This window comes from Phyllobates terribilis, unplaced genomic scaffold, assembly GCF_046119375.1.
Source record: "Phyllobates terribilis strain yellow unplaced genomic scaffold, ASM4611937v1 Scaffold_5__5_contigs__length_657084704, whole genome shotgun sequence".
Taxonomy (NCBI): Eukaryota; Metazoa; Chordata; class Amphibia; order Anura; family Dendrobatidae; genus Phyllobates; species Phyllobates terribilis.
In genome coordinates this window covers 66,152,186-66,170,911 of record NW_027362765.1, presented here as the reverse complement: position 1 = coordinate 66,170,911, position 18,726 = coordinate 66,152,186, and the positions used below count along the sequence as shown (strand labels likewise).

Sequence of the window (18,726 nt, the reverse complement as noted above, 5' to 3'; positions counted from 1 at the left end):
CCTTCACAAGGGGTCATGTGAATATCACCGCCACCACCCTATAGCAAACAGGAAGTATTTAAACACTCAGGCCTAGGTGTCAGTTAGCAGGAGGGAGGTAGCCACTGGGTCCTAGAGTGAGACAGATCTAAGAAGGTGTCTGTAATGCCAAATGAAGGGATCTCTTGCAACCAACTGACACACCCGTGACAGTTAAGCACCAGTACTCTGTACTCGTGACTGGTAATGAGGAAGCAGGGACTGTGTGATAGAGGGGACAGGACTCAGTCCTGGGGGAAGCATCGGGACAGTCTGCCCATTAGGATACAGCCTTCCCTACTGGAAAAAGTCACCAGATCCTATTACCCACTAGGATTCAGTCACAGCCATATATATAGTGTGCGGCTCTGCAGGTGGAGGTATGTGGAGATTATCCATTACTGGGCGCAGGGGACATTATCCCCTTTAGTGCTGAGACTATTTAACTGTCTTGGGCGAGCCTGTATGTATCTCTGTATGTGTCTATAATGTGATTGTGTTTTATACCGGGGGCAGGACGGGGCCATGACTGGATGTAGTGATCATGTGAAGCCGGTAACAGCTTCGGAGATTTCTTACATGGGATCTTTATGATGTTACATCGTCATCTTCTCCCCATTCAGGTCTCTACAATATTGGATCCTCTCAGTGGAGATCTTCTATATAAAAGAATTTTCCTGATTGACCCATCAAGGATGGATAGGGACAGGGACAAGATGGCGGAGAGGATATTACACCTCACCCTAGAGATCCTCTTCCGGCTTACTGGAGAGGTGAGAGATTCTGATGACGTCACATTACCTCATTCTTATCTATGGGAATAACAGATGGACAGAACTGGAGAGGTGAGGACTCTGGAAATGTCTGTAGTGAGATTTATTAATGTATCTCTCCATAACCAGGATTACACACTAGTGAAGAAGACCTCTAGAGAGCGCTGTCAGGCTCCTGTGTCTGAGGGATGGGGAAGACCCCTGAGCCTTATCACGAGGCCTCCATCTCACCCCCTGATACATGAGGACACCAATGACCAGAAGATCCTAGAACTTACATACAAGATGATTGAGCTGCTGACTGGAGAGGTGACACTGCTGGGAATGCTGGGACATTATACAGTGACTCTATGGAGGGATCGGGGTATGACTGTATCATTGTATGTGTCAGGTTCCTATAAGGTGTCAGGACGTCACCATCTATTTCTCCATGGAGGAGTGGGAGTATTTAGAAGGACACAAAGATCTGTACAAGGACGTCATGATGGAGGTTCCCCAGCCCCTCACATCACCAGGTAATAGACAGGTCTAAATACACACGGCCTATAATTATCTGTATGTAAAGAATGAATTCAGTCCCTGTATGTGTTTCCTCCAGTTCTATCCAGTAAGAGGACAACACCAGAGAGATGTCCCCGTCCTCTTCTTCCACAGGACTGTAAACAAGAAGATCCCAATGTTCCTCAGGATCATCAGGTAGATGGAGAGAAGGTGTCATGAGATCTCCCCTGATGTGTAGAAGGCTGTGAAGGTCTTGTGTTCAGTCTTGTTTTATCCACCAGTGTTTTACAGCGAATGGCCAATTTATTAGAGACACTTTCACAGTCCCATTGGAAACTTATTAGTCACATGACCACGGAGTGCAGCATAAATCAGAGTGATCAGTTTTCAGAATAGGAACATTGAGCAATATTAATTCCTTCTAACACTGTCACAGCACAAGGAAATTCAAAAATTTGCCAACCTTATGCAGTTTTTGATTACAATGATATGAAGATTATGCTGAGAATGATGTGATCAGTGAAAAGTATCCAGTGATTTTGGATCTAAGGGATGTAAACCACGTATTAAGGAAAATGTGAACAATCGTTGTGAGAACATGGTGTGCAGTTATACAGACTCCAGCTGAGTACTGCTCTAGTGTTCAACTAATGTGTGTGAATGCAGCCATCATTCCTTAGAACAGATGGGCGATAGCAGCAGGAGACCAGTTCCAGTGTCATTGCTGACCTATAGGAACAGAAAGGAAAAGGAGAATATTTTTTTTGCACGTTCTGGGTCCGCTGATGCCTGTGGATGGATGTTTTGACACTAGGACTTACCGAAGTATTGTGACCGATGAAATTCGTCCCTCCATGGCAGCTTTTTACCCTGGTACAAGGATATCGACCCATACCATGAATACACTACTCTTGTCATGTAGTCCTGGATCGCTTCCAATGTAAGGGTTGCTTGGGCCAAGGTGTCTTATTGTGACCCAGGCACTAGTGAAATGGGTTCCTCAGGTTGTGGGTAATGTTACCTTCTGTAGATGTCTCCCTTTTTGGCTGAATACTATAAGATGACACAAAAATCCCACATTATAGAAAAGTAAGATTACAGTCCATATTATGAAAATATACTGAATTATATTTTAAAAAATAAAATAATTATTAATCATACACTACTCACAAAAAGTTAGGGATATTTGGCTTTCGGGTGAAATTTATGGAAAACATAAAAAGTTCCTGCTACAGTGATATTTTATCATGGAAGTAGGGCATTTAAGTAGAAGCATGCAATGGTGATTTCCTCATCTCAAACAATTTATTGAAGCAAAAGCCAACAGTAGTCATGGGTATACCTCCCACAAAATGTCAGTCTCAATAACTTGTCATGTGGCCTTGAGCATTAATTGCAGCTTAACAACGACGTCTCATGCTGTTCACAAGTTGAGTTGTTGTCTGCTGAGGCATGGCGTCCCACTCTTCTTGAAGAGCGGTCTTCAGATCATTGAGGTTCTGGGGTCCAGAGTTATGAGCCTCTACACGGCAATTCAGCTGATTCCATAGGCCACTCCATTTGAGGGACCCCAGTCTCCAGCAGCAGTTCCCTAATGATGCGACCTTGATGAGCTGGAGCATTGTAGTCCATGGAGATGAAATTAGGCCTGTGTTGTTAGTGCAGAGGCACAATGACTGGATTAATTATGTTTTTTCTGTCACCATGACAGCACCATGCAATGAGCGAAGCGATCCGCCCTTCAAGGACAGGAAACCTTCAAGATAAAAAGCACGGCGCCTCACTCTCCGCCTCAGTGATTTCCTCTCCTTGATGGGAAGCCTCTCCAGACCTGGGCCGTCGGTGTTCCGGCAGAGCACAGCCTCTGTTGCTGCGGCGCCAGAGAAATTGGAAGCGCCAAGCTGGGTCCAATGGGGTTCCATCTGTTGGACGATGGGTGGGCTGCGGCGCCTTCACAGCAAGGTTGACGGCAGCCGTGCGTCCCGGAGCGGAAGTCATGGAGCTTGGTCCGGAAGTTGCATCTGCGATCCGGAAGTGGCACTCTGATGACACGCGCCAGGACTCGTCACCTGACTGGGGCGGCGGTGCTGATAGAGGGGACAGGACTCAGTCCTGGGGGAAGCATCGAGACTCTCTGCCCATTAGGATACAGCCGACTCTACATGAGAAAGCCAAATCCTACTGGAAAAAGGCACCAGATCCTATCACCCACTAGGATTCAGTCAGTGCCATATATCTAGTGTGCGGCTCTGCAGGTGGAGGTATGTGGAGATTTCCCGATACTGGGCTCAGGGGACATTAGCCCCTTTAGTGCTGAGACTATTTAGCTGTCTTGGGCGAGCCTGTATGTATATCTGTATGTGACTATAATGTGATTGTATGTTATACCGGGGGCAGGACGGGGCCATGACTGGATGTAGTGATCATGTGAAGCCGGTAACAGCTCCGGAGATTTCTTACATGGGATCTTTATGATGTTACATCGTCATCTTCTCCCCATTCAGGTCCCTACAATATCGGATCCTCTCAGTGGAGATCTTCTATATAAGAGAATTTTCTTTTTTTTAGCCGTCAAGGATGGAGAGTGCCAGGGACAAGATGGCAGAGAGGATATTACACCTCACCCTAGAGATCCTCCTCCGGCTTACTGGAGAGGTGAGAGATTCTGATGACGTCACATTACATCATTCTTATCTATGGGAATAACAGATGGACAGAACTGGAGAGGTGAGGAGTCTGGAAATGTCTGTAGTGAGATTTATTAATGTGTCTCTCCATAACCAGGATTACACAGTAGTGAAGAAGACCTCTAGTGAGCACTGTCAGGACCCTGTGTCTGAGGGATGGGGAAGACCCCTGAGCCCAATCACAGGCCCTCCACCTCACCCCCTGATACAGGAGGACATCAATGACCAGAAGATCCTAGAACTCACCTACAAGATGATTGAGCTGCTGACTGGAGAGGTGACACTGCTGGGAATGCTGGGACATTATACAGTAACGCTATGAAGGGATCGGGGGGATGACTGTATCATTGTATGTGTCAGGTTCCTATAAGGTGTCAGGATGTCACCGTCTATTTCTCCATGGAGGAGTGGGAGTATTTAGAAGGGCACAAAGATCTGTACAAGGGCGTCATGATGGAGGTTCCCCAGCCCCTCACATCACCAGGTAATAGACAGGACTAAATACACACGGCCTATAATTATCTGTATGTAAAGCATGAATTCAGTCCCTGTATGTGTTTCCTCCAGATCTATCCAGTAAGAGGACAACACCAGAGAGATGTCCCCGTCCTCTTCTTCCACAGGACTGTAAACAAGAAGATCCCAATGTTCCCCAGGATCATCAGGTAGATGGAGAGAAGGTGTCATGAGATCTCCCCTATGATGTGTAGAAGGCTGTGAAGGTCTTGTGTTCAGTCTTGTGTTATCCACCAGTATTATACACTGAATGACCAATTTATTACACACCTTTTCACAATCCCATCTGAAACTTTTTAGACACATGACCGTGGAGTGCAGCATAAATCGGAGTGATCAGTTTTCAGAATGGGAACATTGGGCAATCAGAATTACTTCTAACATTGTTACAGCACAAGTAAATTAAAAAATTGCCAACGTTATGCAGTTTTTACATGCAATGATGTGAAGATTATACTGAGAATATGATCAGTGAAAAGTATCCAGTGATATTAGATCCCATGGATATAAACCACGTATGAAGGAAAATGTGAACAATAGTTGTGAGAACATGTGGTGCAGTTATACAGACTGCAGCTGAATACTGCGCTAGTGTTCAACTAATGTGTGTGAATGCAGCCATCATTCCTTAGAACAGATGGGCGATAGCAGCAGTGACCAGTTCCAGTGTCATTGCTGACCTACAGAAAGGAAAAGGAGAATCGTTTTTTTTGCACATTCAGGGTCCGCTGATGCCTGTGGATGGATGTTTTGACACTAGGACTTACCTAAGTATTGTGACCGATGAAATTCGTCCCTCCATGGCAGCTTTTTACCCTGGTACAAGGATATCGACCCATACCATGAATACACTACTCTTGTCATGTAGTCCTGGATCGCTTCCAATGTAAGGGTTGCTTGGGCCAAGGTGTCTTATTGTGACCCAGGCACTAGTGAAATGGGTTCCTCAGGTTGTGGGTTATGTTACCTTCTGTAGATGTCTCCCTTTTTGGCTGAATACTATAAGGTGACACAGAAATCCCACATTATAGAAAAGTAAGATTACAGTCCATATTATGAAAATATACTGAATTATATTTTAAAAAATAAAATAATTATTAATCATACACTACTCACAAAAAGTTAGGGATATTTGGCTTTCGGGTGAAATTTATGGAAAACATAAAAAGTTCCTGCTACAGTGATATTTTATCATGGAAGTAGGGCATTTAAGTAGAAGCATGCAATGGTGATTTCCTCATCTCAAACAATTTATTGAAACAAAAGCCAACAGTAGTCATGGGTATACCTCCCACAAAATGTCAGTCTGAATAACTTGTCATGTGGCCTTGAGCATTAATTGCAGCTTAACAACGACGTCTCATGCTGTTCACAAGTTGAGTTGTCTGCTGAGGCATGGCGTCCCACTCTTCTAGAAGAGCGGCCTTCAGATCATTGAGGTTCTGTGGTCCAGAGTTATGAGCCTCTACATGGCGATTCAGCTGATCCCATAGGCCACTCCATTTGAGGGACCCCAGTCTCCAGCAGCAGTTCCCTAATGATGCGACCTCGATGAGCTGGAGCATTGTAGTCCATGAAGATGAAATTAGGCCTGTGTTGTTAGTGCAGAAGCACAATGACTGGATTCATTATGTTTTTCCCTTCCCCCATGATAGCACCATACGAAAGAGTAAGATCCGCCCCTATGACCGGACATTAAGCCCTGAGCACAAAATATAAAAAACTCCCACTTCCACCTTCAATGTGGTTTCCTGTCCTCAAGGATGTAGGAGCCTGGAGCACACGGCTTGAGCAGCTGTGAATCCTGGAACACTATGCTGTGTTTTATAGCAACCTCTAGTTAGAATGGCAGTGAGCCGGGGCCCAGTTGGGCTCTGAATTGCTAACATCAATTTGGAATAATCTACATTTAATGATTCCGTACCTACCTACATTTGTTTGGTGAGCCTCATGAATTGTGTATTGAGCCTCATGGCTTTTGTATTGAGCCTCATGGCTAGGCCTCATGCCAATTCAGGTCTATCTTATGTCTCTTGTTGGCCAGCCTGAAGGTTTTTCAGACCGCTTCATAGTTGCGGAAGAGCCTGCCACGTTAGGTCTACGATTTTCTTCAGCTGTCTTCCTCAAGGTGGGTTGCCTAGTTAGCCAGGCAACTTGGGGCTTGTAGAGATGTTTTCACTAAGATCTCAAAGCTTCACTACCCTTTACTAGCAATATTAATAATATTGGTAAGGAGGTTTTCTGGACAATGCCCTCGGTCTGGGGTGATTCTATTAAATACAGTCCAAAGGATAGCTTCTGAGTAACAGGTCCAGTCAATCCCTTATACTTGAATAGCATATTGAACTAGTCTGAATTTAACATCTACACTAACACTAACTTACTGGGACTAGGCCTCACAAATGTATTATCATTTTTATTATTACTGCACTATTACAATTACAAATGAACCAGTTTATAATTTTTTGATTAGTTTTATATTTTGTATTACTCTTATGATTCTAATAATGGTATTACTAAAATATCTATGCCTAAATCTGTTGATCCAGAAGAAGGCAAAAACCCCAGGACAAATTCAGCCAATTTGCATCACAGGGAAAAATTCCTTCTTGACCCAGAGAAAAGGCGATCAGTACAATAACCCTGGATCAAATTTACTACTATATGTGTGATATTTTGTCTAATTTAACTGTAACCCACAATGTTACCTGTACCGAGGAAATCATCCAGACCTTTTTTTTTTTGAAAGCTGTTATTGTCTGCCATCACTACCTCTTGTGGTAGGGCATTCCACAGTCTGACTGCTCTGACTGTAAAGAACCCTTTCCTGTTTAGGTGCCGGAATCGCCTTTCTTCCACCTGTAATGAGTGCCCCCTGGTCTTTAGTATGGTCTTTGGAAGGAATAAGTCATGTGCTAGTCCATTATACTGACCACACATAGTGACAGTGAATCCCCGGCGCCTGCGCAATAGAACCCGGCGGCTCAGTGCTCAGGCAAACTGGGCCGGGAGGGAACAAAGCGTCGTCTATGTGAGCGGTGCTATGTGCATGCCCGGGAAATCAGGGAGCACATTGCATGTCACAGGGCCTTGTGACATGCAGGGGAGGGGGGGATATGATAACTAAGCATAAAGGCAGGGATTTCGGGGAATAATAAACAGATAGGCGGGAACTTCTTGGCGTCCGGGGGATGCCAAGCCTGTGCAAAACGGAATTAATAAAAGCAGATTTCTCTGCAATCAAACCTCTACTATGGGCTATACAGGTATGTGTAGATTTACTTTTCTATAACCTGTATGCCCATATTAGAGGTCTCAAATCTCCCAGTGGGTGACAGATTCCCCTTAATGAAACCACTGTAAGTCCAGTTAAAACTCCTACCTGGAGTCTTCGAATGACCTTTTGGACGTTAAGTGATTAAACTCTCTATACCCCATATCCCCCTGATAGGGAATGGTAAGATGTGCTGCGAATAGTAATCACCGGTGGGGGGGAGCTAAAAAACCAACATTTGCCCCAATCTACCCTCCTGGTATAGAGTGATAACAAACTTGATTGTGCCAAGAGGGGGTGGCACTATACCGGTCTGACCTCCTAAGGGAGGTAGGAGTTGGACTCATCGGTGGGGAAGTTAATAAAACACCAATTGCCCCAATCTACACTCCTAGTATAGAATGGTAAGATAAACTTTATTGTGCGAAGTAGCATTATAAACGGTCGGCCTTCCTAAGGGAAGTGCGAGCTGGACTCAAATTGCCTTAATCTACCCTCCTGATTTGGAATGATAAGATAAACTTGATTGTGATGAGCGGGCAGCAATACCGGTCTTCCCTCCAAACGGAGGTACGAGTTGGACTCGCCGGTATTGGACTGACAAACCAGTAAATATCCCAGTCCATTCTCCTAATGGAGTTGCCCGACAGACATGATTATACCGGATCTGGTCAAATTATTTCAAGACCAGTGTATCCTCCCAGTTAAAAGTGGGGAAGATGAACTAATTGGAAATTAAGTCAATGGAGCCATATTACACAATAAATATTCTTGGAATTGAAGTCATAAACTGGTAGATTCAACTAAGTGGCAAGTTGGTTAAATATCCAGTCTGTGTGTTGTTGGAATGATAAGATGGCAACTCTGCAATAAACCTATAAAAGGAGGAATCAATGGATGAGTTAAAATGTCCCCATACCGGTGAGACTCCTGTGGCGAAGGAGAAGCATCTTTGCTAGTTAATACGAACACCTTCACACTGAGGTAAGCCCGTTCTGATTATTACTCAAGCACAGGATGATACGTACTTAAGGTACATGTTTAACAGGACGGGATGCTAATACCTTAGGTTAAGACCATCGGAGATTTGACCAATACCATAAGAGATCTATATCTCTCTGAATGAGTTGCTTCGGGACAAAAAAAAGTGTATCAGAGATGATGGTTATCACTTGGTTTACTTAGTTTGCTTCAAAATTAAACTATTTTGCATTTGAACTATTTTCATCTAACAATCTCCATGGTTGGATTATATTATTAACATCCATTTAAGTTGCAGAATTTATGCTATTATAGGAGAATAGCGTAAATACTATCATCCCTGCATGAACGGTGGATTGTGGCTTTTCTTTTTGAAATAGCTCAGATCTGTGTTTTTCCCTTTCTAGTTGTAGCAGCTCTTGATACTTGGCTAGATTGTGGTAGCCAGACACTCCCTAGGATGGAAATCTCGAACTATAAGCATCCATTCGGCTTAAATACATTTCTTGGGGGGACTTAATGTTACACCCTAAAAGATATCAAGTACTAAATATTTCTGCTGGTTTTTGGAACCCCAATTTGGTAATCTGAGATGCTCTATCTACTCTTGATAACATAGAGTTGGGTAGTTTTTAACAATTATGTGATCATTTACCCTAGAAAGGTTTCTTCCGGCCCAGATCTTGGCCTTAAGGGGGGCCTTCAATTGAAAATGCTAACAATATTAAGGTAGAAACACTAGTCGAAGCCTTGTTAAGTTTACCAGGTTCCCTGAATCTATTAACTTCTGCTTTTATTAACACGCTGAGTCTTAGTACCAGTTCTTATACAGTACAGACCAAAAGTTTGGACACACCTTCTCATTTAAAGATTTTTCTGTATTTTCATGGCTATGAAAATTGTACATTCACACTGAAGGCATCAAAACTATGAATTAACACATGTGAAATGATATACTTAACAAAAAAGTGTGAAACAACTGAAAATATGTCTTATATTCTAGGTTCTTCAAAGTAGCCACCTTTTGCTTTGATGACTGCTTTGCACACTCTTGACATTCTCTTGATGAGCTTCAAGAGGTAGTCACCGGAAATGGTTTTCACTTCACAGGTGTGCCCTGTCAGGTTTAATAAGTGGGACTTCTTGCCTTATAAATGGGGTTGGGACCATCAGTTGTGTTGTGCAGTAGTCTGGTGGATACACAGCTGATAGTCGTACTGAATAGACTAGACTAGAATTTGTATTATGGCAAGAAAAAAGCAGCTAAGTAAAGAAAACGAGTGGCCATCAATACTTTTAAGAAATGAAGTCAGTCAGTCCGAAAAATCGGGAAAACTTTGAAAGTGTCCCCAAGTGCAGTTGCAAAAACCATGAAGCGCTACAAAGAAACTGGCTCACATGAGGACCGCCCCAGGAAAGGAAGACCAAGAGTCACCTCTGCTTCTGAGGATAAGTTTATCCGAATCACCAGCCTCAGAAATCGCAGGTTAACAGCAGCTCAGATTAGAGACCAGGTCAATGCCACACAGAGTTTTAGCAGCAGACACATCTCTTCAACAACTGTTAAGAGGAGACTTTGTGCAGCAGGCCTTCATGGTAAAATAGCTGTGGGAAACCACTGCTAAGGACAGGCAACAAGCAGAAGAGACTTGTTTGGGCTAAAGAACACAAGGAATGGACATTAGACCAGTGGAAATCTGTGCTTTGGTCTGATGAATCCAAATTTGAGATCTTTGGTTCCAACCACCGTGTCTTTGTGCGACGTAGAAAAGGTGAACGGATGGACTCTACATGCCTGCTTCCCACCGTGAATCATGGAGGAGGAGGTGTGAGGGTGCTTTGCTGGTGACACTGTTGGGGATTTATTCAAAATTGAAGGCATGCTGAACCAGCATGGCTACCACAGCATCTTGCAGCGGCATGCTATTCCATCAGGTTTGCGTTTAGTTGGACCATCATTTATTTTTCAACAGGACAATGACCCCAAACACACCTCCAGGCTGTGTAAGGGCTATTTGACCAAGAAGGAGAGTGATCGGGTGCTACACCAGATGACCTGGCCTCCACAGTCACTAGAGCTGAACTCAATCGAGATGGTTTGGGGTGAGCTGGACCGCAGAGTGAAGGCAAAAGGGCCAACAAGTGCTAAGCATCTCTGGGAACTCCTTCAAGATTGTTGGAAGACCATTTCCGGTGACTACCTTTTGAAGCTCATCAAGAGTGTGCAAAGCCGTCATCAAAGCAAAAGGTGGCTACTTTGAAGAACCTAGAATATAAGACATATTTTCAGTTGTTTCACACTTTTTTGTTAAGTATATAATTCCAAATGTGTTAATTAATAGTTTTGATGCCTTCAGCGTGAATGTACAATTTTCATAGTTATGAAAATACAGAAAAATCTTTAAATGAGAAGGTGTGTCCAAACTTTTGGTTTGTACTGTATACTTCAGTTGTTGGTTAGATGATTTAATGAGAACAGAATATCTAATCAAATCTGCGAAACATATTCAGCCATGCATATAAGTGAAGTCTCTAAATATAGACCTTCTCTGGGAGATAAAGAGGAAAGAGTGTTGCAAAAATCCTTTTTACTCTTGTTGGTGCCTTTGGTTAAAGCTCCAAATCGATAGACATTATGTTGATTGACAGCAAAAACTTTCACAATTTTCCTTCTTGAAGCACTATCCTTTGAACTAGGATATTCCGGGGACCTTTCTTCAGGTGTAAGATCCTACAGGGCTCTCCCTCCCTATTGAAGGATTCCGTTGCTATCGTCTCTCGTATGGTGCTGTCATGGAGGAAGGGAAAAATAATTACTTACCGGTAATTTGATTTTCCTGAAACCCATGACAGCACCCTAATTTTCCCTCCCTCTGGCTTTTGGTTGATGGTTCTTAATCTTCTCACAATGAAGAATGGGCTTGAGTGAATGTATAAATAAGAATGATGATGAATTGGGTGACTCTTGACTCCTGGAAACCACATTGAAGGAGGAAATGGGAGTTGCCTTATTATTTTGGGCTCAGGGCTTCCTGTCCGGTAATAGGGGGGATCCTACTCTCTCTTATGCTGCTGTCATGGGTTTCAGGAAAATCAAATTACCGGTAAGTAATTATCATTTTTTCTGTCACCATGATAGCACCATGCATTGAGAGAGGGGATCTGTCCTTCAAGGACCTGAAACCTTCAAGATAAAAAGGGCGGCGACTCTCTCCGCCTCAGTGGTTTCCTGTTCTTGACGGGGGAGCCTCCGGATACGGTGGCGAAAGAAGAATGAAGATTTCCCAGACCTGGGCCATCTGTGTTCCAGCAGGGCACAGCCTCTGTTGCAGCTTCACCACACGGAGCCAGATGGGGTTCTGTCTGTTGGACAGTGCGTAGGCTGCAGCGCCTTCACAGCAAGGTGGCCGGCAGCCTCGCGTCCAGGCGTGGGAGTCATGGAGCGTGGTCCAGAAGTCGCATCTGCGAACCGGAAATCATACTCTGATGACGCGCCCGGGACCCGTCACCTGACCTGGGGGAGCGGTGCCAGTATGAGTACGCCGGCCAGCTAATCCCCTGGAGGAAATGCTGTCACAACAGCCCTCCCTCACACAGCCGCGGGACCAGCCGCAACAGTAGCTGATAATGCAGGAGTCGGAGCTACAGCAGCAGTCCCAGTTTGGGACAAGACGACGACGCACTCAACGCAAGAAAGTCAACAACCACGGAGTGGTGGTTGCTCAGGCGGGGGACACAGGACCAGGGAGTCCCGAAGTCGCCACAGCTCCAGCAGAATTTAGGATTCCACAGTCTCAAGAGAAGAGATTTCGGATGATATTCTGCCTCCTGTTCCGGTAGCCCCTTGTATCTTCTGAGTGGTGAGTGATCCACGTGAAAGTGCAATTGGTTAATGTTGTTCCTTTTGCTATTTTGTTTCCCTCTCTATATTTTTTTTTCACTGCTGGCTCTCCCTTATGGTAGGAGGTCCCTAAGAAATGTTTATCCAAGTCAAGCCACAAGGCCTGTGCCTTGTGTATTCAGGAATTGAATAAAATCTGTGCTTAAGAGGCTATGTCAAGTCAAGTATTGAGGAAACAATAGCTGAGGAGAATGTTAATCTTTCATCCAGTCTGAGGTCCCTTATAAAAACAAAGATAGAGAACACGTTGAGATGCCACTCAGAAAGAACCACACAACGTAAAGAATCCCTCTTGTTATCAGGCTCTGAGTCAGAGGAGGGAATTGTACAGGATTCTGATGCAAACTCTTCCTCCTCTGAGAGTAACTAGGGATCCGGCCATTGCTTCCCACTGGATGAGGTAGATAACCTAGTGAAAGCCGTAAGATCTACCATGGGGCTTGTTGAGCGTGAAACAAAAAAGTCCACTTAAGATATTATGTTTGGGACTCTGGACCAAAGGAAACATAAAAACTTCCCTGTTAATGAAAGGGTTCAGAAACTTATTAACAAAGAATGGGAAAAACGGGAGAAAAAGGGTCCCCTTCCTTCCGCCTTTAAGAGGAAAGTACCCCTTTGAGGCGGAAGCAACAACTTCTTGGGGTAAAGCACCCAAATTGCATGAGGCCATATCAAAAGCCTCAAGCAAGTCGGCCCTTCCCTTTGGGGACTTAGGGATGCTAAAAGATCCCTTAGATAGGAAAATCGATACCTTCCTGAAAGGAACATGGGAGGCAGCAGCCATAGCATTGTAACCCGCTATAGCGGTGACATGTACAGCCAGGTCTTTAATGGTCTGTCTAAATAAATTAGAAGATCAGTTGAAGTGTGAGGCGCCCTGGGAATCCATACTAGAGGCAGTCCCGGTAATGAAGGGCGCAGCTGCCTTCCTATCAGATGCCTCAGCCAATTCAGCGAGGCTGGCGGCCAGATCAGCAGCCTTATCAAACTGAGGTCGCAGAGCGGTCTGGTTAAAATGGTGGCCTGGGGACTTGCAAGCAAAGGCGAAATTGTGTTCTCTTCCTTGCGAATGGGAATATCTATTTGGCTCTGCCCTGGACAACGTCCTGGAAAATGCAGGGGTTAAGTAAAAAAGGTTTTTCCAAAACCCCCTTTTATTCCTTCAAGCAGCCATTTCAGAGGAAGAAATTCAATAAAAAGAGGATGTTTAGGGATCAGGACAACTGGGAGGATCGACCTAGGAAACAGAGAGGGTTCCTCTTTGGAGGTCCCTCCCCGGAGAGCAAGAGACCCCCCTCCCCCCCAAATGGCTTGATTTCCCGGGTGGGAGGAAGGCTCTCCCTCTTCCTTCCAGCCTGAGAAAAAATATCCTCCAGTGTCTGGATGCTCGGACTGATAAGATCAGGATTGACCCTGGAGTTTCTAAAAGCCCCTCAGGACAGGTTTATGATGACGACTCCAAGGAAATTCCCGTCGGAACAGCTGGCACTGGAGACAAAAAACTTAAATTTCCTGGAGAAAAATGTCCTCCTGGAAGTACCGCCGGAACAGGAGGGGAAAGGATTCTATTCTCCCCTGTTTTTTATTAAAGAAAACAAAACGGCAATTCCTACAGGACTATAATAAATCTAAAACGCCTAAATAAATATTTGAAAATTTCAAAATTCAAGATGGAGTCAATGAAATCAACGATAAAACTAATATTCTAGATTTAAAGGACGCATATTACCATGTCCCAGTACATGCGAGTTTCCAAAAGTACCTCAGGATGACAGTATCGATAAGGGGGGTCAGGAGGCACTTCCAGTACAGGGCCCTTCCCTTCGGGTTGGCGGTAGCACCTCGGGTGTTCACAAAATTAATAGCGGCAGTCACTGCCCACCTAAGAGAGGAGAACAGGTTAATTATTTCTTAACTGGATTACTTCCTCATAGTTGGAAGTTCATACAATTATTGCCAGGATCAAATAAAGGGAGATTTCCACCATAGTAAAGAACTTGGGCTGGTGTTTAAACCTGGAGAAATCAAAATGAAACCCTCAAAAATCTCAAATTTTCTTAGGACTCGTACTAGATTAAGGAAAAGCAAATCCCTGCACTCACGTGTTGATGATTAGTTTGTTTATTCCACATCTCACAAAAAGACGTTTCAGCCTGTCCAAGGCTTTTTTCAATTGTCAATTTTCATTTGAAAAAAGCCTTGGACAGGCTGAAACATCTTTTTGTGAGTTGTGGAATAAACAAACTAATCATCAACACGTGAGTGCCGGGATTTGCTTTTCCTACAGACATTGTTTTCCACGTGCACCACCCTAGCTACACGGAGTGCCCACTATTTTCTCTTCGTACTAGATTAAGACCGTCAGGAGTGTCGGTTGCCAGATCAGAAAAAAGAAAAATTAATGAGTCTGATTTCTGGGGCGATACAAAAACCTTCGATGACCCTCAGGAATGCAATGTCCCTGCTCGGCTCCCTCACCTCCTGCATTCCGGTGGTAAAGTGGGCCCAAGTCCATACACGGCAGTTACAGTGGGACATTCTAAGACAGGAGAAAACCCTGCATGGGAATCTGGAAGGCTATCTCAGTCTCTCACGGGAGGTTGTTCTCTCTCTTCGGTGGTGGTTAGCGGTAGGCTCAAGTCAGGAGGGGGTACCATGGATTTCCAATATCACCAAAGTAATCACCACAGACGCCAGTCCCAGAGGGTGGGGGGCCCATCTGGTCGACCACGTAATTCAGGACACATGGTCATGGGAGGAGAGCATGGGTTCTTCCAATTCGTGGGAACTTCTGGAGGTAGAACATGCGCTGAACAGGTTTCTGCCCCTCCTCCAGGGTCACCAGGTGATGGTACACTCCGATAACCAAGTTATGGTGTCTTATGGAAATCATCAGGGGAGCACTCGCTCCAAAACCCTGATGCAAATTGCAGGTCGGATATTCTCCCTAGCAGAGACATCTTTTCAGGCACTATCTGCCTTACACCTCAAAGGGAAGTGCAGTACTAAAGCCAACTACCTGAGCTGCAGACAGCTTCAACAGGGGGAATGGTCCCTGAAAATGTCAGTGTTAAAACAGATTGTGGACAGATTGGGCCGTCCAGAGATGGATCTTTTTGCCACCAGGCTAAACGGGAAGCTGGGAAGGTTTTGCTCTGTCAACCCGAGAGAAAATCCTCAGGCGGTAGACTCGTTCCTGATCAACTGGGACTTTCATCTCGCATATGCCTTCCCTCCAGTTTGTCTGATACCAGCAGTGTTGAGAAAAATCTGACAGGACAGAGCAAGGGTGCTTCTGATATCCCCCTTCTGGCTCAAGAGACCTTGGTTCTTCTGGCTAACAAGGATGTCTGTCACAGAGCCCTGGGTCCTTCTGGAGATCCAGGACCCATATTCCACCCTCAAGTGACAGGCATGCATTTAGCAGCCTGGAACTTGAGAGGTCATTGTTAGAAGGTAAGGGATTCTCTTCAGGTTTGGTTTCCACCCTATTGGGTAGTAGGAAGCCGACTATTACAAAAATATACGGTAGAACATGGGAAAAAATGTATGTCGTCCGCGGGGTCCTCTCCAGAAGTGAAGGTACCCATTAAAGCTGTGTTAGACTTCCTCCAGAAGAGGCGGGAACGGGGGCTTTCCGTTAGTACCCTGAAGGTTCAGGTTTCGGCCCTCGGGGCACTTTATAACTGCAGTCTAGCAGGGAATATGTGGGTGACAAGGTTTATCAAGGCATGTGTTAGACCTAAACCAATCCCGGGGGCAAGATTCCCCCCCCCCATGGTATTTAAACTTACTGTTGAATGCCCTAACGGAAGCTCCCTTTGAGCCCGTTTAACATCTGCCCGTAGACTAGGTGAGATATAGGCCCTATCAGCAGATCTCCCCGATACTAGAAGATAGAGTAATTTTAAAAACAGACCCAGCCTTTTTGCCTAAAGTAGTGACTAAATTTCATAGATCCCAAGAAATCTCCTTGCCCTCCTTCTGTCCTAACCCTAGGAATAGAAAGGAACAAAAATTTCACACTTTAGATGTTAGAAGGTGCCTTTTGCAGTATCTTGCATCCACAGATTCCTGGAGGAAGGATAGGGCTCTGTTCACCTCCTTTCAGGGTCCTAGAAAAGGGTGGAAGGTCTCGAAAAGTACTTTATCTAGGTGGATAAGAGAAGCCATCGGGATGGCCTACCTAGGGGCAGGTAAACCAGCTCCAGAAAATCTAACAGCCCACTCTACAAGAGCGATGGCAACATCCTGGACGGAAAGATCAGGAGTAGAAATATGTAAGGCCGCAACATGGTCGTCCCCCTCTACCTTTTATAATCACTACAGGCTGGATCTATCTGCTTTCTCTGACCTCACGTTTGGTAGAAGAGTTCTACAGGCTGTGGTCTCTCCCTGATGCACATACATTCTCTGTAATTATCTCGTTGTATGGTGCTGTCAAGGTGACAGAAAAACGCATGTATTACTTACCAGTAGTGTGTTTTTTTCGGAACCATGACTGCACCCTAATATTACCTCCCTTTTTTTTGTTTTCTCAAAGATACTCACCCTTTTGGTTGGTGGGTTCCTTTTGTTATTTCACCTCGATTTAAAGAGTGAAGATAATTATATATGTTGTACACTAACCGGGAAGTCCTCTCATGCTCTGTAAACCTACTGAGGCGGAGAAAGGCACCACCCCCTTTTTATCTTGAAGGTTTCCTGTCCTTGAAGGGCGGATCCCCTCTCGCATTGTATGGTGCTGTCATGGTTCCGAAAAATCACATTACCAGTAAGTAATATACGTGTATTCGTCCAGCGTAAATGCTCAGTGACTCCTGTGCCTGGTGGTGTGGTCAGGTACACTTGCAGGTCATCTAGTACGGAGGCCACGGTGATGTAAACGGTTGTATGGTCTGACGTGACACTTGGGTGCCTCTCACCTCCCTTAAATGTGCCTGGAGTTGTGTGGCATCATTATCCTTTTCTGAAGGGCATTGTTCACAATGAAGCGGTCATCAGTGTGGGATGTGGTCAAAGGACGTCCACCTCTTTGCCTTTCTGTGACTCTTCCAGTCTCTGCATCTCTGTTGCAACCTGCTGATGACTCTGTGACACAGGGCTGTGGAGTCGGTAAGCCAAACCTCTAACTCCGACTCCTCAATTTCCATGACACCAACTCCGACTCTACGACTCCGACTCCCTCATACATGGCTCATGTTTAAGTGATAAATTTACTATAGCACAGATTCATCTCAGCTAAAAGTCTAGACCCTTAGATCAGGAATAGGACAGACATCTATAGGACATTTCATAACTTTCCCAAATTCTTATGAAAAAAATATTCCCCACAAACTGCATTGAACTACTGTACTCAATTTACTATATATTTTAGGAGTTGGAGTCGGTCCATATTATACCGACTCCGATTCCGACTCCACCAAAATGGACACCGACTCCCGACTCCAACTCCACAGCCCTGCCGTGACACCCTAAGGTCAGTGGCCACTTCTGTCTGAAAACATCCTGCTTGAAGCCTCGCAAAGGCGAGGTACTGTTGATCAATTGTTAGGTGTCTTCTTGGTCTCATGATGTCAAAATGTAAACAACATGATGAGGAGGACTGGTTAATACCAAATCTATTTGAAACGCCGAAAATTATTAGCTGATTAATGGATCAAACACATGTTGTGAATTTTGCCATTAAGCTCCTTTTTAGAGAACAGCAAGTTGTGCAAAAAGTACTGAAACATTGAACAGTTGGACATGTGCATTCAAAACTTTAGAGAAGGTCACATTAAGTTCACCTGAAAAGGTTACAGTGCATTTTAGGTTCTTCCTGAAATTTTGCCCAAAAGCCAAATATCCCTAACTTTTTGTGAGTAGTGAATGTATGAGAGAGAGAGACAAGGAGAATAGGAAATACATGACTTGTTAATAAAATGTTCTGTTTTCAAGAGAAGTATGTAAATTATACAGTTCCTAGTAGTTACAACAAGTTATTTTCACTGCCCTCCATCTTTCCTGATAACACTTTCCTTGACTCTTTTCCATGCAGACCACTTTCTCTGTACAATCCATGTCCTGTCTTGG

At 44.5% G+C, this 18,726-nt stretch overlaps 2 protein-coding genes across 2 annotated transcripts in view; one reads left to right on the top strand and one right to left on the bottom strand.

Moving 5' to 3' along the window:
- Window positions 1-18,726, bottom strand: part of LOC141270719 (uncharacterized) — a 477,393-nt gene that overhangs the window by 336,047 nt on the left and 122,620 nt on the right. The gene's annotated exons all lie outside the window — the stretch shown is intronic.
- Window positions 1-18,726, top strand: part of LOC141270771 (uncharacterized) — a 129,401-nt gene that overhangs the window by 44,483 nt on the left and 66,192 nt on the right. The window contains exons 2-9 of the mRNA XM_073680884.1: window positions 642-791; window positions 921-1,100; window positions 1,183-1,306; window positions 1,390-1,487; window positions 3,861-3,947; window positions 4,077-4,256; window positions 4,340-4,463; window positions 4,547-4,644. Of these exons, the coding sequence (XP_073536985.1) occupies window positions 714-791; window positions 921-1,100; window positions 1,183-1,306; window positions 1,390-1,487; window positions 3,861-3,947; window positions 4,077-4,256; window positions 4,340-4,463; window positions 4,547-4,644 (969 nt within the window). The 5' untranslated portion in view covers window positions 642-713. The remainder of the gene's footprint in view (window positions 1-641; window positions 792-920; window positions 1,101-1,182; window positions 1,307-1,389; window positions 1,488-3,860; window positions 3,948-4,076; window positions 4,257-4,339; window positions 4,464-4,546; window positions 4,645-18,726) is intronic.